Raw genomic sequence first — 24,283 nt, 5'->3', positions numbered from 1 at the left:
TAACAGCACTTAGGAAGATCCTGGCTAATGTTTATCATTCCCCTCAATCGTCCAATTTCTCTACAATGTGTGGCTTTTAGAATTAACACAATAAAATATAAAATAGCAAACACCGAAAAAGAGCCTACATGAGGAGTAGCAGCAGATGCCTTTGGTCCCAGCACTCCAGAGGCAGAGGCAGGCCAGCCAGGGCTACACAGAGCCAACTCTAGAGACAGCCACTCTCTTGTCTCCACCCCAGGTACCTGTTGTTAATAAGACCATCCTGGAGCAACAGCACAGGCTGGATGGCTTTCTAGAAACATAATGAAAACTTTTTTTTTCTTTTTTGAGAAGGTTCTTGTTAGGTATATTTCTTAAGACGAGCCTCTCTGCTGACGCAAATAACCCCAATCAGACCAAATTAGACCAAACAAGATGCCCACATCTACTCCCAGGTGGTCCTCCCTGTTCTCTTCCCCTTGCCATGCTCTCCCGGGTCTTGGCTGGCAGACCACTTATAAACACACAAGTCATATTACAGAACGAGGTGAGAAGGTGGCATTTACTACTGCATTGGAGCTGAGCAGACAGGGACAGCAAACAGACTGTCATCTCTAGGGAGCTGAATGTAGGGTGAAAGCTAAGCGAAAAGGCCCTTCTGGCCACTGTGCCACTCACCCGGATGGACGTCTGTAACTGAGTCACAAACTTGTCATAGACCCACTGCATCACCTTAGGGTCTAACTGCTGGAAGGGCTTGTAACAGCTGGTGAATCTCTCGAAGCTGTCAGGAAGGAGACAAGAAAACTTGGGGTGATCAGCCTCCAGCAGGTCACCTCTATGTTTATTAAAAGACTTCAGTTTTGTCATTGAGACCTGGGTAATGGCTGTGGGTGCAGATCTGTCCTCAATAACAGGTACGCTGCTTCTACTTCAAACTAGGACTCTAGCAGCATTTACGAAATGCAGTTCAGTTGGTAGAGTGCCTGCCTAACATGCATGAAGCCATCTACTAGTACTGCATAAAACCAGGAACACACTTGTAATCCTAGCACTTGGGAGGTGGAGTTCAGAAGGTCAGGAGTTCAAGGTCAACTTCAGCTACATAGTAAAACCAGGACCAGTCTAAGTTACATGAGACCCTGTTGAAATAAAAAACCCAGTAAAAATAAAACGGTGGAGAGATGGTTCTGTGGTTAAGAGCACTGACTGCTCTTCCAGAGGACCCGGGTTCAATTCCTGGCATCCACATGGCAGCTCACAACTATCTGAAGATCCAGTTGCAGGGGATCTGACACCTTCACACCAATGCACATAAAATGAAGTTAAATAAACCATTAAAAAAAAACATTTTAAAATAAATAAATAAATGCAGGTCATTGTGGTGGTTTGGTGTCTTAGTGTTCTATTTCTGTGAAGAGACACCACGACTAACCCAAATCTTATAAAAGAAAGTACTTAATTTGGGACTCATGGTTCCAGAGAGTAGTAGAGTTCATGACCATGATGGTGGGAAGCAGACAGCAGAAAGAATGAAAGACATGGGATCTGGTGTGGCCAGTGGTCTCAGGTTCCTGCAGCAGGGAGGGCGGTGTGTGAGGTGATTTGGGCAGCACAGATGCTGCTGTCCTGCTCAACAAAGGAGGAAACCAAGGCTTATGAAGGGAAGAGGTTGTCGAAACCACTCGGCCTATGATCTGTGCAGGCAGGACTTGAACCCAGGCAGTACGTCCTCAAGAGCCAGCAAGCTCTTCCAGTGCAGAGTGGTCAAGGCCAAGAACCTGCTCTGTTATGAGAAAGGAAACACAGACAGAGGAGCCATGGAGGCTCGAGCAGAAGGGCTCTGCCACCCAAGCGGACCCGAGGCCCACAGTGGGAGAGGCAGCCGGGAGTGGAGCAGGTCCGCAGCCAGACAACCAGGGCCGAAACTCCATCCTGGCTGTCTGGTTAGTGGACTCCATGCTGCTTCATCGCTGGCACTGCTGTGGGGCATCCAGGTTCCAGCACCCCTTCCACAAGACATTACAGTTTATAAGACAGTATAACTTTATGTTTGGCCACCAGATGGCCTTGGGCGTTTCCTAAAACATCACTTTCCTTCCCTGAGTGTAATTTTCAAGAAATCCACAAGGCATTTAAGCCATTCCCACACTGGCACTGGCTGATGAAATCACCCAACATCAACCCGTGGCAGCGCACACACAAACACACACCACCCCCCATTCCAGTGTCTTCTCGTGCTGTCAGGGCGGGCCACTTGGGCCCTATAGAAAAACGTCCCTCAGGAAATGGGCATGTTCCTGGGTCCTTCACATTTTAGGGTTCTCAATATCAGAAATCCCACAAGAGTTCTCAAGTGACCCTTGTGGGCAGTCTGCTCCACCCCTCCCTGGGTTCTGTCCACTACCGGAGCTGAGGAGAGATGTGCCTAACTTGACCCGGATGCCTGTGTGGGCAGTGGAAAGGAACAGGATCTCTGATGTGTAAGCCACAATTATCCCGTGTCAATTCCAGCCCACTCGGGCAGCATCGTGTGTCCCTCCACACTCCACTTCATAGCCACAGACTGAGTGGCTGGGGAGACCAGGAGCAAAACAAGATGCCTGGAATTCTGCTGTGGGCTGTGGGTTGGAAGGGTTCCCAGCATCTGTCCTTTGAATTGTCCTTTTGATATCTGAGCAGAGTCACCAAGGTATACTAAGACAAAATGCTTACCCTTAGATGGTGGGGGTCTGTCACATTGCTCATTGCCAGGTTCAAGTGAACATCTGTGTTTGCCACCATTTCTCCCTCCCTACTGACAGCTGTAGGAGGGTTATATCCATTGCCTAGTGGGCTACCAGTTTACAGCAAACACCCAGAGAATAAAGGCATCTTGAAGGAAATTGGTCTGAGAAAGAGACAGATACAAAAACAAAGGGAAGACTATGGATCTAGCTAAGTAGTACAGTGGATATAGTAGTACTGTGGATATAGTAGTACTGTGGATATAGTAGTACTGTGGATATAGTAGTACAGTGGATATAGTAGTACTGTGGATATAGTAGTACTGTGGATATAGTAGTACTGTGGATATAGTAGTACAGTGGATATAGTAGTACTGTGGATATAGTAGTACTGTGGATATAGTAGTACTGTATATAGTAGTACTGTGGATATAGTAGTACAGTGGACATAGTAGTACAGTGGATATAGTAGTACTGTGGATATAGTAGTACTGTGGATATAGTAGTACTGTATATAGTAGTACTGTGGATATAGTAGTACTGTGGATATAGTAGTACTGTGGATATAGTAGTACTGTGGATATAGTAGTACTGTGGATATAGTAGTACTGTAGATATAGTAGTACTGTGGATATAGTAGTACTGTGGATATAGTAGTACTGTGGATATAGTAGTACTGTATATAGTAGTACTGTGGATATAGTAGTACTGTGGATATAGTAGTACTGTGGATATAGTAGTACTGTGGATATAGTAGTACTGTGGATATAGTAGTACTGTGGATATAGTAGTACTGTGGATATAGTAGTACTGTGGATATAGTAGTACTGTGGATATAGTAGTACTGTGGATATAGTAGTACAGTGGATATAGTAGTACTGTGGATATAGTAGTACTGTGGATATAGTAGTACAGTGGACATAGTAGTACAGTGGACATAGTAGTACTGTGGATATAGTAGTACTGTGGATATAGTAGTACTGTATATAGTAGTACTGTGGATATAGTAGTACAGTGGATATAGTAGTACTGTGGATAGAGTAGTACTGTGGATAGAGTAGTACTGTGGATATAGTAGTACTGTATATAGTAGTACTGTGGATATAGTAGTACTGTGGATATAGTAGTACTGTATATAGTAGTACTGTGGATATAGTAGTACAGTGGATATAGTAGTACAGTGGATATAGTAGTACTGTGGATATAGTAGTACTGTGGATATAGTAGTACAGTGGATATAGTAGTACTGCGGATAGAGTAGTACTGTATATAGTAGTACTGTGGATATAGTAGTACTGTGGATATAGTAGTACTGTGGATATAGTAGTACTGTGGATATAGTAGTACTGTATATAGTAGTACTGTGGATATAGTAGTACTGTGGATATAGTAGTACAGTGGATATAGTAGTACTGTGGATATAGTAGTACTGTGGATATAGTAGTACTGTGGATATAGTAGTACAGTGGATATAGTAGTACAGTGGATATAGTAGTACTGTGGATATAGTAGTACTGTGGATATAGTAGTACTGTGGATATAGTAGTACTGTGGATATAGTAGTACTGTGGATATAGTAGTACAGTGGATATAGTAGTACTGTATATAGTAGTACAGTGGATATAGTAGTACTGTGGATATAGTAGTACTGTGGATAGAGTAGTACTGTGGATAGAGTAGTACTGTGTATAGTAGTACTGTGGATATAGTAGTACTGTGGATATAGTAGTACTGTATATAGTAGTACTGTGGATATAGTAGTACTGTGGATATAGTAGTACTGTGGATAGAGTAGTACTGTGGATAGAGTAGTACTGTGTATAGTAGTACTGTGGATATAGTAGTACTGTGGATAGAGTAGTACTGTGGATAGAGTAGTACAGTGGATATAGTAGTACTGTGGATATAGTAGTACTGTGGATATAGTAGTACTGTGGATATAGTAGTACTGTGGATATAGTAGTACTGTGGATAGAGTAGTACTGTGGATAGAGTAGTACTGTGGATATAGTAGTACTGTGGATATAGTAGTACAGTGGATATAGTAGTACAGTGGATATAGTAGTACTGTATATAGTAGTACTGTGGATATAGTAGTACTGTGGATATAGTAGTACTGTGGATATAGTAGTACTGTGGATATAGTAGTACTGTGGATATAGTAGTACTGGATATAGTAGTACAGTGGATATAGTAGTACTGTGGATATAGTAGTACAGTGGATATAGTAGTACTGTGGATATAGTAGTACTGTGGATATAGTAGTACTGTGGATATAGTAGTACTGTGGATATAGTAGTACTGTGGATATAGTAGTACTGTGGATATAGTAGTACTGTGGATATAGTAGTACTGTATATAGTAGTACTGTGGATATAGTAGTACAGTGGATATAGTAGTACAGTGGATAGAGTAGTACTGTGGATATAGTAGTACAGTGGATATAGTAGTACAGTGGATATAGTAGTACTGTATATAGTAGTACTGTGGATATAGTAGTACAGTGGATATAGTAGTACTGTGGATATAGTAGTACTGTGGATATAGTAGTACTGTGGATATAGTAGTACTGTATATAGTAGTACTGTGGATATAGTAGTACAGTGGATATAGTAGTACTGTGGATATAGTAGTACTGTGGATATAGTAGTACTGTGGATATAGTAGTACTGTGGATATAGTAGTACTGTGGATATAGTAGTACTGTATATAGTAGTACTGTGGATATAGTAGTACTGTGAATATAGTAGTACTGTATATAGTAGTACAGTGGATATAGTAGTACTGTGGATATAGTAGTACTGTGGATATAGTAGTACTGTGGATATAGTAGTACAGTGGATATAGTAGTACTGTGGATATAGTAGTACTGTGGATATAGTAGTACTGTGGATATAGTAGTACTGTGGATATAGTAGTACTGTGGATATAGTAGTACTGTGGATATAGTAGTACAGTGGATATAGTAGTACAGTGTATATAGTAGTACTGTGGATATAGTAGTACTGTGGATAGAGTAGTACTGTGGATATAGTAGTACTGTAGATATAGTAGTACTGTGGATATAGTAGTACTGTGGATATAGTAGTACTGTGGATATAGTAGTACTGTGGATATAGTAGTACTGTGGATCTAGCTAAGTAGTACAGTGCGCTTAACATGCGTGAGGCCTTGGCTTCACAGCCTTGCACTGGGGGGCGCTGGTGTGGGACGACTGTATTCTGTCAATTATATTTTAAATAAATGCTGATTGGCCAGTAGCCAGGCAGGAAGTATAGGTGGGACAACCAGACAGGAAGAAGAGGCAGGTCAAGGAGAACAGGAGAATTCTGGTAAGAAGGAAGCTCTTTCGGCAGTTGTGACCCCACCACAGAAGAAGCAAGATGTGACTGCCTTGCTGAAAAAGGTACTGAGTCATGTGGCTAGCATAGACAAGAATAATGGTCTAATATAAGTTATAAGAGTTAATAATAAGCCTGAGCTAATGGGCCAATCAGTTTATAGCTAATGTAGACCTCTGTGTGATTTCTTTGGGACTTAATGACTGCGGGAACCAGGCAGGACAGAAAACTCAGTCAACAGAGTACAATAGGGAAGGAAGGCAAGAGTTATCCACCTAAGCCAAGAAGCCGTAGAAATACACTGACTACCCTTTGAGTGAGCATGTATGTATGTGCATATGTACACACGCATGTGCATGTGTGATGTAGAGTGTCTTCTATCATTGTCCTTTTTTCCCTTCTTTTGCGAGTGTATTATTTTCATTTTATATGTATGGGTGTTTTGCTTGCACATATGTCTGTGCACCTGTGCCTGTTGCATAAAGAGATCAGAAGAGGCAATGGATCCCCTGGAACTGGAGTTATTTTACAAATGGCTGTGAACTGCCACATCAGTGCTGGGAACCAGACTTGGTTCTTTTGGAAGAGCAACAAGTCATCTCTCCAGCCCGTACTAACGGTGTAGCCCACTCTGGTCTCAAACTTCTGGGCTCTAGTGAGTGATCCTCTGGCTCGTCCTGAAGAGTTGGACCTATAGGTGACACTGCAGGACACATCCCAACGTGACTGCCACTTCAGTTGGGAGAGTGGGTGCCTGGCATGCATACAGTCCTGGGTGTACACCAGCTGTGGCGGGACCAGCATGTAATCCCAGCCACCAGGAACTAGAAGCTAGAGGATCAGGAGTTTAAGCTTATTCTCAGCTACATAAAGAGTTTTAGGCCAATCTGGAATAAAGGTTACCTTTGAAAGGGAGGGGGGGCAGAAAACAAGGCATGATTGTATATACATATAAAAAAGTTTCTGGTAGTGCACACTTTTGATCCCAGCAATAATCAGAAGGCAGAAGCACTGGGATCTCTGCAAATTTGAGGCCAGCCTGGTCTTAATGAGTTCCAGGACAGTCCAGGACTGTAAGAGAGACCCTGTCTTAAAACAAAACAAAGCAAAACAGCAACAAAATTAAAACCCTCATTTCTAGGTCTGTTGGTAAGGTGCCTGTCTAGCACACACAGAGCCCTGTGCTCGCTCTCCTGTGCTACAAAAAGAAAGCCTGACGGCACCGGAGCAAAGGCAGGGGACCATTCAAACCAGCCTTGGCTGTATGATAACCCAACTACTAGTTTGGTATGGTGGTACATACCTATAACCTCATCACATAATAGGCAGAAGTAGGAGGATCATGAGTTCAAAGCCAGCCAGGGATACAAAGTTTCAAAGTCTCCAGTCTCAAAAAAGAAACCCATAAACTGAACTTTAAAACTGAGTTGAGCTTTCTAGCATTACCAGGAGAGGTGAGGCCCGAGCCTAGGGCTTCCAAAGCTGTTAAACAGAGTCCCTTAATACACAATAGTTTTCTGAAATCCAGTGTCACCGGTTCTTTTTCTTTTAAAATTTCTAGATAAAAGTAGCTATGCACGGTTGAGGCAGGAGGATCCACTGAGCCTAGGAGTCTGAGGGCAGTCTCAGCAACACAACCAAAACCTCTCCTTCCTTTTGCTTTTGGCAGTGCTGGGAGTTAGACTCGGGTCCTTGTGAATGCTAAGCAAGTGTTCTTCCCTCAGGCTCCATCTCCAGCCCCTGAAACCTTGCCTCTAACTTAAAAGAAAGCATCTTTAATACATACGTGGGTCCCAGCACTCAAAAGGTGAAGCCAGGTGGTGACATACACCTTTAATCCTAGCACTCAAGAGGCAGAGGCAGGAGGATTTCTCAGTTTGAGGCCAGCCTGGTCTACAGATCTAGTTCTAGAACAGTCAAGGCTACACAAAGAAATAGGGTCTTGAAAAACAAAACAAAAAACAGAGAGAGAGAGAGAGAGAGAGACAGAGAGACAGAGAGACACAGAGAGACACAGAGAGAGAATTTTGATGTTGGGTGTAGTGGAGTACGCCTTTGATCCCAGCCCTTAGGAGGCAGAGGCAGGCTGTTTGAGGCCAGTCTGATCTACAGAGCAAGTTAAGACAGCAAGGACTATACAGAGAAACCCTGTCTCAGAAAACACAAGGAAGAAAAGTATTTATCTATAAAGAAAGAAAAAAACCAGTTTCAGTTACATAGTGAGTTTGAAGTCAGCCCACAGTATACAGTAATATGCCGTTTTTAAAAATTAAAATAATGGCCAAGGGCTAGAGAGATGGTCCAGAGGTTAAGAGCACTGGCTGCTCTTCTAGGTCCTGGGTTCAATTCCCAGCAACCACATGGTGTGGATTCACAACCATCTGTAATGAGATCTGGTGCCCTCTTCTGGTGTGCAGGCATATGTGCAGGCACAATACTATACACGTAATAAATAAATAAATTTAAAAAAACAGAATTAAAAAAAAAAACAAGTAGAGGCTAGAGATATGGCTCAGTAGTTAAGAACACTGGCTGTTCTTCCAGAGGACCTGGGTTCAATTCCCAGCATCAACATGACAGCTCACAACTGTCTGTAACTCCAGTTCCAAGGGCTCTGACACTCTCTCACACACACCAATGCACACAGATAAATGAATAAGGAATGAACGAGTGAGTAAGAGGCTGGCTGACGTGTGTATGTCTCTAACCCCGCATAGGCAGGACATCTATGAACGCCAGTCCAGTCAGGGCTATACAGTGAGACTCTAGCTCAAAAACACAAAACACAAATACATGGAAACTCCTGAGGGGATGAGAGTGGTCTACTTGAACCCAGCACTTTCTCTCCGCATGCATTATGGGAATTCACTGAGGCAGCATTTCATTTCCGGCTCTGGACACCCATAGGGACTGGGGTGTAACTCAGTGGCGGAATGAGGTCCCGGGCTCAGTGTCCAGGACAGGAAAGGGAAACAACTGACTCACTGTGAAGGAGCTCGGGTCTACTTGACAACGTTTAACTGCAGAGGCCGGGGAGATGGCTCAGCCAGCAACATGCCTGCCGTGTACACACAAGAATATGTTTGAGATCCAGCACCCACGTAGTGTGGTGGCTGATGCCGTCTCTTTATACAACCTTCGCTGTTCTCGAATTCTCTATGTAGATGCCCAAATATGTTTTGTACACACACTGAAATGTAAAAAGAGGCCCAGACAAGAAATACGTAACATTCTTGGGCACTATCACAGTGTACACAGTGCCAAGGGAGCCAAGAGGGTCAGAAGCTGTGCGGTGGCACACACTTGCAGCCTTCTATCAGGATGCAGAAGGAGAGAGTGAGTTCTAGGTCAGCATGGGCCAAATGAGACGTTGTCTCAAAAAAAAAAAAGCCCCCCAAAAACCAGGTTTGCCTTATGCTACCATGAACAGCAGGCATCCCAATTCAACAGTTCCACAGTTTGTTCACCAGATGGCAGTAGCGACTGGCGCAAAAGAAGCAGGAATCTGAAAACAGATGAAGCTAGGTCACAAAACAGTCTGTCCAAAGCCACCTGCCGTTACGGAGCTGCCCGCTCATTCTTCAGAAGGGATTTTCCAGATGGGGACGTAAAGCAGTTGCTTAGGGTGTACCAAGCCATGAATTCAACCTTCAGAACTGAATAAAACCAGGCATAAAATAAAAACAATACACCTTGTAGATTGTAATAATCCCAGCATTGGATAGGTGGAAGATCAGAAGTTCAAGGCCAGCCTGAACTACACAGACCCAGTCTCAAACACAAACAGCTTACGGAGCTCCAATAGCATACCACCACAGCAGGCCAACCTTGCTGACACAAATCCAGCTGTGAGGAGAGGCTCACAGTACAGCACTTGCCATGCACACAAGAGGACCCACGTAAAATCCCAGAGATCAGGAGGTAGAAATGGGTAGATTCTTGGGGACTGATGGCCTGCCAGCCTAGACTAATGGTCAAGCCCCAAGCTAGTGAGCAACCATGTTTCAATAAAATAGCAGAATGGGTAAAGGTAATTGCTGCCAAGACCCATGACCTGACTTTGATCCCTGGCATTCACATGGTAGAAAGAGAGGCCTGACTCCTGAAAGTTACCCTCGACGTACACACACACACACACACACACACACACACACACACACACACACACACACCACACCACACCACACCACACCACACCACACCACACCACACCACATCACACCACACCACACCACACCACACCACACCACACAGGTACAGACCAGTCTTCAGGATATTGTGCATCACGGGGGCGGGCGGCACGGAGGTGGGCGGGCGGCACGGAGGTGGGCGGTATGGAGGTGGGCGGGCGGCACGGGGGAGGGTGGGCGGCACGAGGGGGGGCACGGGGGGGGGTGTGGCAGACTGGAGGGGCTTCCTGAACACAAGAACAGAGGTGCTGAGGCTCAGGTAGTGTGACTCAAGGGCAGTGCATCGTGTAAGCATGTGTAAAAAGATGCTGCAATCATGGAAACATTCAGAGGACTACTGGTACCTGACCCTGTTCCCAAGCATTCTGTATGAAGTAACTTATCAAAATCTGACAAGAACCTTGTGAGGCAGGTTCCATTACCATCCTCTCCACTGCTCAGATGAGCAACAACTAGCAAACAGAAGCTTGTCCAAAGTCGCTCAGCTGGGACAAGATCCAGACAGCTAGAACGTACACGCCAACACTCAAGGAAAGGGAGAGGGCCTGAAACACAGCCTCTGAACTGACTCGTGGCAGAGAAACTATAAAAGGCCAATGGGTTTGAAGCATGGACCAAGACAGGCCCACCTACACTTTGCAATGCTTGTCTTGATCAAAGGGGCTGAGACGACATACCTGAAGACGGCAGAGACAGTGAAGACAGGAAAGAGGGTGCCCTGCAAACATGTGAAGGAGAGGGAAGGATCCGGCGGGGGGAGGACACGAAGTCCGTGAGCTGGCAGGCCTACATGACTAAGGAGGACAGGGCTTGGATCCCCTCCTGCAAGTGGAGGGCAGCCAGCTGATTGTCTGGTGGACACTGGGTGCATCATTCTATGCTAAAAACTCCTTTATCTGGCAAACAAGCTCGGGTGCAAGGGCCACATAACAGCTTCACACCGGCCAGCAAGCGAACTGTAGATTTGAGGAAGGAAAAAAGCATCCCATTCCTTATTGGTTACTCCTGAGTGCCCCTACCCCTGTTGTGTGCCAGGACCTACTAGCCAAAATGAAAGTCCAAATCAATTTCACTGGGAAGGGGGTGACAATCCCCTTCGCCTTATGTCTGGACCTAGAGGAAGAATATAGGCTTTGTCCACAGACACTTTCAGAAATATCTCCTTAATGCTCAAACTCCAACATTCTATTCCTGGAATACAGCAGAGACCAACCACCCAGGGCTAGCAATCCAGCCGCCCCCAGTTGTTGACTCCAGAAGCCAAACTGGGCATCACCAAACATATAAACCGACTACCGGAGCACGGAATTCTAGTGCACTGCCAGTCAAAAATCTGGGGACCAAGCAGGGCGGTGGTGGCACACGCCTTTAACCCCAGCACTCGGGAGGCAGAGGAGGCGGATCTCTGGGAGTTCGAGGCCAGCCTGGTCTACAAGAGCTAGTTCCGGGACAGGCACCAAAGCTACAGAGAAACCCTGTCTCGAAAAACCCTGTCTCGAAACTCCCCCCCCAAAAAATCTGGGGACCAGTGATTACTGGCCAGCGCAGAACCTCAGGGAAGTTAACAAGTCAATTGAAGATATTCACTTAACTGGGACCTCCGAGGGAATAGGCAGGAACCAGACATATCGGCAGGGCCAGGCGTGAGGTATGAGTCTGGGTCCTCAGAGGGAGTAGGCCTGAACCGGGACCTCTGTGGGTCCGGCATTGGTCTGTAACATCAAAGGGAATAGGCAGGAACCTGGAACCCCCTGCAGGTCTGAGCAGGGACCTGTGGGGAAAAGGTTCCTCTGAGTCTAGGACCTCTGAGGAAGTAAGCAGGTCCTCTGCAGGTCCAGGCACACCCAAGCCTGGGACCTCTGCAGGAGGGGATCCAGACCAAGATTTACAAAAACAGGGCAAAAATCTAGGCCAAAGTAGGCCTGACAAAGCAAACTACAAGTGAGCAGAGCAAGGCCCAGGAGCACTGAGTTATTTCCAGGAATACAGAGTAACCAATGGGGTACCTAGAACTGTGACACTGACTGTACCACGAGGAACAACCATCTGAGCTTTCACTGGCACCAGAAGATTATTCAACAGAATCTCAGACAGCCCTAACCACACCTATTAAAGGAAAAGATGAATAGAAAAGGTAAGCTCACAAGCTACACCACAAAGAGGAACACAACACCAGTAAAAACTAAATACCCTACAACAGCAAGACCTGAACAACCAAAAATGTCTGAAGCAGAAGAAAATGACCTAAAAAATAACGTCAAGAGAATGTTTGAAATTCTTAAAGATGAAATGAGAAATTCCCTTAAAGAAATTGAGGAAAAGACCAACAAAAAATTGGAAGATATCAGCAAATCACTTAAAGAAAACCAAGGAAAAGAAATCAAATATATAAAAGAAACTATTCAGGACTTGAAAACTAAAATAGAGGCAATAAAGAAAACACAAACCAAGAGAATTATAGAAACAGAAATCATGAGAAAATGATCAGGAACCACAAATGCAAGCATAAACAGCAGAATACAAAAGATGGAAGAGAAAATCTCAAATGCTGAAGATACAATAGAGGAAATAGACTAATCAGTTAAAGAAAACATTAAATATAACAAAAGCTTAACCCAAAGTATCCAGGAAATATGGGACACCATTAAAAGGCCAAATCTTAGAATAGGTATAGAAGGAGAAGTTCAACTCAAAGGCACAGAAAATTTATTTAACAAAATGATAAGAAAACTTTCCCTACCTAAAAGAAAGATATGCCTATGAAGATACAAGAAGCTTACAGAACGCCAAATAGACTGGATAAAAAAAAGTCCTCTTGCCACATAATAATCAAAACACCAAATACAGAGTAAAGAAAGCATATTAAGAGCTGCAAAGGAAAAAGGCCAAGTAACATATAAAGCAGACCTATCAGAATTACACCTGACTTCTCAGTGGAGACAATAAAAGCCAGATGGTCACGGTCAAGCATTATGCAGATAGTAAGAGACCATGGATGCCAGCCCAGACTACTATACCCAGCAAAACTGTCAATCACTACAGAAAGACAAAACAAGATATTCCATGATGAATCTAGATTTCACCAATACCTAGATACAAACCCAGCCCTACACAAAATACTAGAAGGAAAATTCCAACCCAAGGAAGATGGCTATACCAAAAAAAAAAAACAAAACAAAAACAAAAAACCACACACAATTGATGATCTCATTACAGCAAATCCCAAAGAAGAAAAAAATGCACGAATTAACATCACCAACGATGAAAACTAAATTAACAGGAGATAGCAACACTGATCATTAATATCCCTTAATGTAAATGGACTCAACTCACCCATAAAAAGGCACAGGCTAACAGATTGGATACAAAAACAGAATCCATCCTTCTTCTGCATAAAAGAAACACATCTCAACTTCAAAGACAGACATCTTCTCAGAGTAAAGGGTTGGGAAAAAATATGCCAATCAAATGGACCTAAGAAACAAGAGGGTGTAGCTATCCTAATATCTAACAAAATAGACTTCAAGCTAAAAGAGACAAAGAAGGTCATTTCATATTAGTCACAGGAAAAATCCATCAAGAGGAAATTTCAATACTGAACATCTATGCCCCTTATATGTGAAAGAAACACTTCTAAAGCTTAAATCATACATACAACCCTACACACTAATAGTGGGAGACTTCAACACTTCCCTCTCACCACTGGACAAGTCAATCAGACAAAAAATGAACAGAGAAATAAGAGAACTAACAGATGTTATGACTCAAATGGACTTAACAGACATCTATAGAATATTCCATCCAAACAGGAAAGATTATACCTTCTTCTCAGCACCTCATGGAACCGTCCCAAAAATTGACCACATACTCGGTAACAAAACAAACCTCAACACATACAAAAAAATTGGAATAACCCAATGTACCTTATCAGATAACCATGGTATAAACCTATACCAACAATACTAATTACAGAAAACCCACAAACACATGTAAATTAAACAATACTCACCTGAATCACCAATGGGTCAAGAAAGAAATAAAGGGAGAAATTAAATACTTCCTAAAATTCAATGAAAATGACCACACAACATACCCAAATTTATGGGACACAATGGAAGCAGTGTTAAGAGGAAGTTCATAGCACTAAACGCAGACATAAAGAAGCTGGAAAAAGTCCCACATTAGTGAATTGAAAGAACATTTGAAAACTTTAGAACAAAAAGATGCAAACTCACCTAAGAGAACTAGATGGAAGGAAATAATCAAATTGAGAGCTGGGGCTGGAGAGATGGCTCAGAGGTTAAGAGCAGTGCTTGCTCTTCCAAAGGTCCTGAGTTCAATTCCCAGCAACCACATGGTGGTTCACAACCATCTGTAATGGGGTCTGGTGCCCTCTGCTGGCCTGCAGGCATACATGGAGGCAGAATGTTGTATACATAATAAATAAATAAATATTTATTAAAAAAAAAGAAAAAAATCAAATTGAGAGCTGAAATCAACAAAATAGAAACAAAGAAAACAATACAAGGAATCAATGAGTCAGCCAGGTGGTGGTGGCGGCGACTCACGCCTTTAATCCCAGCACTCGGGAAGCAGAGGCAGGCGAATCTCTGTGAGTTTGAGGCCAGCCTGGTCTAGAAAAGCTAGTTCCAGAACAGGAACCAAAAGCTACGGAGAAACCCTGTCTCGAAAATCCTAAAAAGGGGGCTAGAGAGATGGCTCAGAGGTTAAGAGCACTGGTTGCTCTTCCAGAGGTCCTGAGTTCAATTCCCAGCAACCACATGGTGACTCACAACCATCTGTACTGAGATCTGGCGCCCTCCTCTGGCGTGCGAGCATACATCGAGGCAGACTGTTGTATACATAATAAATAAATCTTTAAAAATAAAAAAAAAAGAATCCATGAGTCAAAGAACTGGCTCTTCGAGAAAATCAACAAAACAGACAAACCCTTACCAAACTAACCAAAAGACAGAGAGAGAACATCCACATTAACAAAATCAGAAATAAAAAGGGCAACATAACAACAGACACGGAGGAAATACAGAGAATCATCAGGTCATATTTCAAAAACCTGTATTCCACAAAACTGGAAAACTTAAAGGAAATGGACAACTTTCTGGATAAATATTACTTACCAAAATTAAATCAAGAGCAGATAAGCAAATTAAACAGACCTATAGCTGCTGAATGTTGTAATATGGGCGCAGCGGCGGGGCTACGTCCCCAAAACCCCAGCCGCCTGCCCGGCTAGCTTATGCCCCGAAATAATTACACGGAAACTGTATTCTTTTAAACACTGCTTTGGCCCATTCCTATCTAGCCTCTTCTAGGCTAATTTTCACATATTAATTTAGCCCATTTCTAATCATCTGTGTAGCGCCCCTAGGTGCGCTTACCGGGAAGATTCTAGCCTAAGTCCATCCTGGGTCGGAGCTTCATAGCGTGCGTCTTCCCTGGAGCAGGTAGCATGGCGTCTCTCCTGCGTCTGCTCCGTAGAGGAGAGCTGTTGAGTCTGACCTCACTTCCTCTTCCTCCCGGCATTCTGTTCTGTTTACTCCACCCACCTAAGGGTGGGCCTATCCAATGGGCCTAGCAGTTTCCTTATTGCTTAGCCAATGAAATCAACAGATTGATATATGACACTCCCACATCAGCTGAAGAAATAGAAACAGTCATCAAAAGTCTCCCAACCAGGGGCTGGAGAGATGGCTCAGTGGTTAAGAGCATTGCCTGCTCTTCCAAAGGTCCTGAGTTCAATTCCCAGCAACCACATGGTGGCTCACAACCATCTGTAAGGAGGTCTGGTGCTCTCTTCTGGCCTGCAGGCATACACACAGACAGAATATTATATACATAATAAATAAACATTAAAAAAAAAGTCTCCCAACCAAAAAAAGCCCAGGACCAGATGGTTTCAGCTCAGAATTCTACAAAACTTTCAAAGAAGAACTAATACCAATATTCCTCAAATTATTCCACACAATAGAAACAGAAGGAACATTGCCAAACTCTTTTTATGAGGCTACAATTACCCTTATACCCAAACCATAGAAAGACATTACTAAGAAAGAGAATTACAGACCAATCTCACTCATGAACATTGATGCAAAAATACTGGCAAATCGAATCCAAGAACACATCAAAACCATCATCCACCAAGATCAAGTCGGCTTCATCCCAGAGATGCAGGGATGGTTCAACATACGAAAATCTGTCAATGCAATCCACCATATAAACAAGCTGAAAAATAAAAACCACATGATCATCTCATTAGATGCCAAAAAAGCATTTGACAAAATACAACATCCCTTCATGATAAAGGTCTTGAAGAGAGCAGCGATACAAGGAACATACCTAAACATAATGAAGGCAATATACAGCAAGCCAACAGCCAACATCAAACTAAATGGAGAGAAACTCCCAGCGATTCCACTGAAATCAGGAACAAGACAAGGTTGTCCACTCTCCATATCTATTCAATATAGTTCTTGAGGTCCTAGCTAGAGCAATAAGACACCAAGGGGATACAAATTGTAAAAGAAGAAGTCAAACTCTCACTGTTTGCTGATAATATGATAGTTTACATAAGTGATTCCAAAAACATTAACTCAAAAAAATCAGTAGCCCTGCTGTACACAGATGATAAAAGGGCTGAGGAAGAAATCAGAGAATCAATACCCTTCACAATAGCCACAAATAGCATAAAATATCTCAGAGTAACTATAACCAAACAAATGGAAGACTTGTATGAAAAGAACTTTAAATCTTTGAAGAAAGAAATTGAAGACACCAGAAAGTGGAAAGACCTCCCATGCTCTTGGGTAGGCAGAATTAATATAGTAAAAACGGTAATCTTACCAAAAGCAATCTACAGATTCAATGCAATGCCCATCAAAATCCCAGAAAAATTCCTCACAGACCTTGAAAGAACGGTACTCAATTTCATTTTGAAAAGCAAAAAACCCAGGATAGCCAAAACAATCCTGGGTAATAAACTAACTTCTGGAGGCATCACAATCCCTGACTTCAAACTCTACTACAGAGCTACAGTACTGAAAACAGCCTGGTACTGGCATAAGAACGGACAGGAGGACCAATGGAACCAAATAGAAGACCTGGATATCAATCCACACATCTTCAAACACCTGATCTTTGATAAAGAAGCAAAAAATATCAAATGGAAAAAAGAAAGCACATTTAACAAGTGGTGCTGGCATAACTGCATATCAACATGTAGAAAAATGAAAATAGACCAATATCTATCACCATGCACAAAACTCAAGTCCAAATGGATCAAAGACCTCAACATAAAGCCAGCCAAACTGAGCCTTATAGAAGAGAAAGTGGGAAGTACACTTGAACGCATTGACACAGGAGACCACTTCCTAAATATAACCCCAGCAGCACAGACACTGAGAGAAACAATTAATAAATGGAACCTCCTGAAACTGAAAAGCTTCTGTAAAGCAAAGGACACGGTCAACAAGATAAAACGACAGCCTACAAAATGGGAAAAGATCTTCACTAACCCCACATCAGAGGTCTGATGTCCAAAATATACAAAGAACTCAAGAAATTGGTCATCAAAAGATCACATAATCCAATTAAAAAAAATGGAGTACAGACATAAACAGAGAACTCTCAACAGAGGAATCTAAAATGGCTGAAAGATACTTAAGGAAATGTTCAACATCCTTAGTCATCAGAGAAATGCAAATCACAACAACCCTGAGATTCCATCTTACACCTGTAAGAATGGCCAAGATCAAAAACACTGATGACAACTTATGCTGGAGAGGTTGTGGGGAAAAGGGAACACTCCTGCATTTGCTGGTGGGAATGCAAGCTGGTACAACCCCTTTGGATGTCAGTGTGGCGATTTCTCAGAAAATTAGGAAACAACCTTCCTCAAGACCCAGTAATACCACTTTTGGGAATATATCCAAAGGATGCTCAGTCGTGCCACAAGGACATGTGCTCAACTGTGTTCATAGCAGCTTTGTTTGTCATAGCCAGAACCTGGAAACAACCTAAATGCCCCTCGACCGAAGAATGGATAAGGAAAATGTGGTAAATTTACACAATGGGGTACTATACAGCAGAAAAAAATAACATCTTGAAAAAGTCAAAGGGATCAAGATATGGATTCATCACTCTTATTTTAAGCTTGTTGAGCAGACGACTCTGCCAGCAAATAGAAAGTCTCCTACACCCAACGGACCCTTTAAAGCTAAGGACCCTTGCCCTTACTCTGATTTGCTTCTGGCTCTCTTTTCCATTGGCAAAATTAGTCCCCAACCCCCCCAACCACAGAACATTAGCTAGCTGGGTTCTTTCTGATACTGGGGATGGACATATCATCTCCAACCTTACATCCCATGCATCCTGGGTACTTATTTCCCCATGTTCTCAGTAGATCTCTGTGATCTTGCCCAGATGGCCTGGTCTGCTTGGAAACACCCTGTCTTATGACTGCTCTGCAGGTTATGGGTGTCATAGATCATACTTAAAGGCCTGCCTAAAGCTATCAAATTCTATGTTTGTTCTGGACCTGCGGGGGACCAGGACAATTCTATTGCGCTGCTTGGGATAATAATCAATACAAGCAACACACAGAGGGGACTCCCACATCAACAGTCAGCCCCCTTAATAATGTCATACTAAGGCTTTCTCTCAGCCCCAAGGACCAATTAATCAAGCTATTGCTCTCCTATCGGCTACATGCAATTACCTAAATAATTTTCAGTCAAACTGGACCCAGACCTGTTGGTTTTGTCTACACCCGTCTCCTCCTTACTACAAGGACACAGCAGTCATCTCTTCATACATGGAACTTCTTCCCACACGACCTGCCCATGGGGAACCACCCCAAGCTTATATTAGGATCAGTCTGCAGGACTGGCCTTTGTATCCTGCCATCCAACATGTCCATCCTGGTGGCTTATTACCAGCATGCCCACCACCTGTTACCACCTGAAGGCACCTGGTAGGCATGCTCCACAGGACTTACCCCATGTTCTCACACCCAGATACCACAACAAAACAAGAGTTTGCGTCCTTGTTCAAATTTCCCCGGGTTCTTTATTATTTGGCAGAGAGCATGACAACCCACCTAGTCACCTTTCCCTACTCAACAGCGGCGCTCCACAGCACCCGACTCCCACTTTGGTGGCTCTAGGGACGGCTGGGGCGGCCAGAATAGTTACTACTGTCCTTGTGTTACAGCATGAAAATCACAGAACTTTAGGTGCCCTGACTGATCAAGAGCTGGCTGAGCTGGAAAAATCTATTTCTCATTTAGATCATCCCTCAGTTCTTTAGCAGAAACCGATGGAGAGTAGACCTCCTCCTCTTACAACAGGGAGGGCTATGCCTGGCCCTAGAACAATATTGCTTTTATGCTAATCACTCAGGGGTGATAAAAGAATCTCCTCCTCTGTCCCTGGTGCACAAAAGGTTACAGGATAGAAAAAAAAACAATGGAGGAACAGTTCTAACTGGTATGAAACCTAGTTCTTGCAGTCCCCATGGCCACCACCTTAATAACCACATTGGCAGGATCCCTATTAATCCTATTGTTCGCTCCAATTTCTGGGCCTTGTATAGTTAATACACGTCTCTGTATTATAAAAGAAAGTGTGGAATAATTAAGCCAATGGTCCTTCACAGCCAATACACACCCCTGCCTACAAATGATATACAGTCCACTACGTTCAAAGATTTGACTTATGTTTCAACTCAAGGGGTGAATGAAGAGACCAGGGCCAGTTTGCTAAGACCTCTGTATTATATTACCCCACCATGCTATGTTGACTCCTGTCTGGCTTCAACCAGACCCTCAGGAGATACGTCCAGTCTGATAGACAATCAGGGTCCTATCCAGTCACAAGCAGGAGCTGTTCTTGCTATTTTCAGTCAAACAGACCCCTGACACGGCAACCATAGTTGCCGACCAGATGTTATGAGCCAATCATAAAATGATTCCTGTACCAGTAAGGGTCTATACCCAATCACTTCAAAGTACTCTTAACCACAATTGCAATTCTCCTAAGCAGGCTTAAAAGGGGATGCCTCACCCTCCCCTGGCGTCAATGCCATTTTGGGTGGACCCTAGCATGCTGACTTTTCTGTTGCTTTCTGCAACTGCATATGGGGTGTCTTCTGGTCATCTGGGCCACCTAAGGACCCCACACAAACCACCCAGACCCGTTAGATGACTGGCATGAAGAACAGTGTGTGACAACTTCTGTCATAAATAAAAGCACTTTGCCCTTGAAATTGAAGACTTTTAAAAGCTTGGAAGAGTTGGGAGGAGGGAAGCCAGGAACCCAAATAGCTGCACCCAACATCCTATGAGTCTAGAGCCCAAGACTCAGAAGGTTGAAGCCGCAGGAGGATTCTAAGTTTGAGCCAGCTTGGGTTACATAGCAAGACTGTCTCAAAAAGAAATAAATCTGGCCAGGCGGTGGTGGCACATGCCTTTAATCCCAGCACTCGGGAGGCAGAGGCAGGTGGATCTCTGTGAGTTCGAGGCCAGCCTGGTCTACAAGAGCTAGTTCCAGGACAGGCACCAAAGCTACAGAGAAACCCTGTCTCAAAAAACCAAAAAAAAAAAAGAAAGAAATCTGAATTTGTAAATGACTACCGGAATTCTCTAGTTACTCTCCAACCCACTCTCCTGAGCAGTTCAATTAATAAACTATTCTTTCAAAAAGTAAGAAAGTAAGTAACATTTACTGAGCCCTTTCTATATTGAGACCAACTGGAGTGTCTATTTAACCAAGGAGAATGTTCTAAGTGAGAAAACATCAGGGGGAAAAGTGTCAGGCCTGAGGCTAAAGATGAAACCATGTGTACTGGAGGGTGCAGATACGACAGAAGCCAGAAGACGGTGTGGAGTCTGACGGTGGTGGCAAGACTGGAAATGAGATTAGAATGCAGGAATGGCCAGTGTGAACTCAGACAGCAGAACCCTGAACCATGTAACAGACTCAGGAAAAGAAGAGGGTAATCCACACAGAGCTGGGCTGCTGTATGGGACACCTTGCTGGAGACAGAGGTCTGGCATTCGGGAGATGAACTGGAGCTCCTTTATCTCCTGATTTATCTTGAGTATCAGCATGTGCTATTCATGAGCGTCAGGCAGAATAAACACTATGAGCCAGGCCATAGCTCTGAGAGTCTGACACCGCCTGAGAGGAAGGTGGACTATCATAGTTTGAATAGCAAGTGACCCCTAAGGGCCGTGTATTCAAAGTCTGGCCTCCAGGCTTTGCTACTCGAAGGTGGTGGAACTGGGTGGAGTGAGCCCGGTAGAAGGAAGTTAGCTCACTGGGGCTAGATGGCTGGAAAGGATATTGGGACTATGGCGGCCCCTTCTTCCGGCTGCTAACAGCTGAGCTGCTTCCCAGTTTGATATAAGCCAAAGCAATTGTGGACTGAAACCCCTAAAGTGTGAGTGAGAACAAACCCTTCTTTCTCAGGGATCTCTGGCTTTTATTACAGAGACAGAAAGCTAACACAACCACAGGATATCTGAAGTAACAGGACACTCAGTCTTGGGTTTCTGACCTTTGTTGAGGGGCTTTCTGACAACACATTGTTAAACATCATCTTCTTCGTTCTTTTGTTTTTTCAGATTTATTTATTATGTATACAGTGTTCTGTCTGCATGTGCACCTGCAGGCCAAAGAGGGCACCAGATCTCATTACAGATGGTTGTGAGCCACCATGTAGTTGCTGAGACTTGAACTCAGGACCCCTAGAAGAGTAACCAGTATCCTTAACCTCTGAGCCATTTCTCCAGCCCCCAAACATCATCTTTACTTTAGAGACTGAGAAGTTTTTGGACTCTGCCAGCTCCTTAAAACCCAACTGCTGGGGGCTGGAGAGAAGGCTCAGTGGTTAAGAGCATTGCCTGTTCTTCCAAAGGTCCTGAGTTCAATTCCCAGCAACCACATGGTGGCTCACAACCATCTGTAATGAGGTCTGGTGCCATCTTCTGGCCTGCAGACATACACACAGACAGAATATTGTATACATAATAAATAAATAAATAAATATTTTTAAAAAAACCCAACTGCTGAGGCACAGTAGTATCTGTGAGTCCAGGAATCTTCTATTTTAACAGTAGCCAAGGTTGAGAACACTCAGATTAGCATCCACAATACATCTGCACACAGACTTGTACTTCCCTCTCCAGCTCTCTTTGGTCTATAACAAAAATGGCCCTGATTCAACAACAGGTGCACCCTGTTGTGGGGTCAAAGACATCTTGCTTCATGGAAAAACCCTTTTTGTCATTCCCACACAACCCTTCCACTCTTCATCCTGCCTCCAGTCTCCACGTGCTGGGATTACAAGTGTGTACCACCATGCCCGCCCACGTCCACTCCACAAAAGCAGGACGTTGGTCTCAGTCACTGTTGTATATCCAGCAACTCTGAGAGTTCGTGAGCAGCACTGGCAATGATTATTTGTACTATAAATAACTTGAGGATCTACAGCCAAATAGTAGGGTTTTGAGGAGATCAGAGTCTGGACTTTGGCTGGGAACATGGTGAGTGTGGAATGACATAAAGTATTTACAGACTGTTTTATCAAACTGCCAGGGAGGCTGGAAAGACAGCCCAGTCATTAAGAATACTGGTTGCTCTCACAGACAACCCAGGTTTGCTTCCCAGAACCAATATGGAGGCTTACAATCATCAATAACTCTAGTACCAGGAGACCTGAGGCTCTCTTTGGCCTCCAAGGGCACCAGGAACACATGTGCATACAAACATACAAGCAAACCACTCATACCTATGAAAAATAAATCTTTTTAAAAAAACTGTAATGCAAAACCGGGCTCTAGTTGAGAATGTCGGCCTGATTTCACCCCCCCTCTGACCTGCAGGCAAGGACATCTCTACCATAAAGACCTGATTAACTTCATCAGCGCAGATCCCTCTTATCTCGCCCAGTACTCTGTACCGCGTCACCCTCGCACTAACTCAGCTGCTCACTGTGTTGCCAAGCCCTGTGATTATCTTGTTACAGACTAGCCATCAATAGTAACTTGACTTCTTTATCATACCCGTGGCACCAAACACAGAGGAAGCACAAAGATGTTTGTTAGGCGGTAAGAGGCAGACCACAAGGTCCATGCAGAAGAAAAGCTCTGCAAGCAGGTGTGAGGCGGGCCTTTCACCTCAGGGACTGCGCGAGGGCCATCAGAGTCCAAGACAAGCTGGGACAGTTTATTGAGAAGCTGCCTCAAATAGACTTTATATATATATAAAGGCTTGCTTTTTATGCGTATATGTGCTTATCTGCCACAGCTGCGCTGATGCTGGAGGTCTGAAGTTGCTGTCAGATCCCCTGGAGCTAGGGTTACAGGAAATTCATTACAAGTCACCTGGCCCGAGCGCTAGGACCTGAACTTGGGTTCTTTGGAAGAGCAGCAAGCACTCTTAACCACTGAGCCATTTCATTTCATTTGAAGAATCATGAAGTGAAGGTCGACAGCAGAAAGTTCATCCTTAGGACCATCCGTTTAGCCCTCGCATCCGCTCGCGCCTTCCACCCGGCGCGCCAGGCGTCCAGGAACGCGCTCCAGCAGCCCTGTGGCGGTCGCCTCGCGGGAGGGTGGAGAACTGGATCTAACTGCAAGTCCGCGACTTCCTTCTCATCCTCTGCAGGTTAAGCCAGGGGAGAACCCAAGTCCTACGCTTTTGCAGAGACACCAGATTCAACCATACTAGGATGCCCCACGTGACCATGCCAGCCAGATCTCGCGGGATTTACGACCCGAGGACAAACCCTCCCGCCACCATTGGTCTCCACCTACCTCCTGGCGGTGACTAGTTTCTGGAGAAAAGTGTCCAGTATAGTGTCAAGGAGTTCCACCCTGGAGATGGTCGTGTCAACTGGCACAGATTCTGGAGAGAAGCCCTCGGGCCCCTTTTCCACAGCCTCATTACTATGGCTCACGTCAGCCATGTTGAAACTGAACCGCCAAAATGAAATGGCCCCGCAGCCCCTCCCACCAGGACCTCTG

At 44.1% G+C, this 24,283-nt stretch overlaps 1 protein-coding gene across 4 annotated transcripts in view; it reads right to left on the bottom strand.

Moving 5' to 3' along the window:
* Pmf1 (polyamine modulated factor 1) overlaps positions 1–24,258 on the bottom strand; it is a 29,568-nt gene extending 5,310 nt beyond the window's left edge. For 2 of the 4 annotated variants that reach the window (XM_075978586.1, XM_075978590.1), the window contains exons 1-2: positions 24,074–24,258; positions 661–766 (exon numbers count right to left, since the gene is read on the bottom strand). In XM_075978586.1, the coding sequence (XP_075834701.1) occupies positions 661–766; positions 24,074–24,225 (258 nt within the window). In that variant the 5' untranslated portion in view covers positions 24,226–24,258. Of the gene's footprint in view, positions 1–660; positions 767–23,641; positions 24,029–24,073 lie in introns of those variants that run through there. The other 2 variants (XM_075978587.1, XM_075978589.1) reach the window with 2 other exon arrangements.
* Positions 24,259–24,283: the final 25 nt, after the last annotated feature.

The sequence above is a fragment of the Microtus pennsylvanicus genome, chromosome 7 (assembly GCF_037038515.1).
Source record: "Microtus pennsylvanicus isolate mMicPen1 chromosome 7, mMicPen1.hap1, whole genome shotgun sequence".
Classification (NCBI taxonomy): Eukaryota; Metazoa; Chordata; class Mammalia; order Rodentia; family Cricetidae; genus Microtus; species Microtus pennsylvanicus.
The sequence above is the reverse complement of the archived record's forward strand: the minus strand, read 5'-3'. Positions and strand labels throughout refer to the sequence as shown.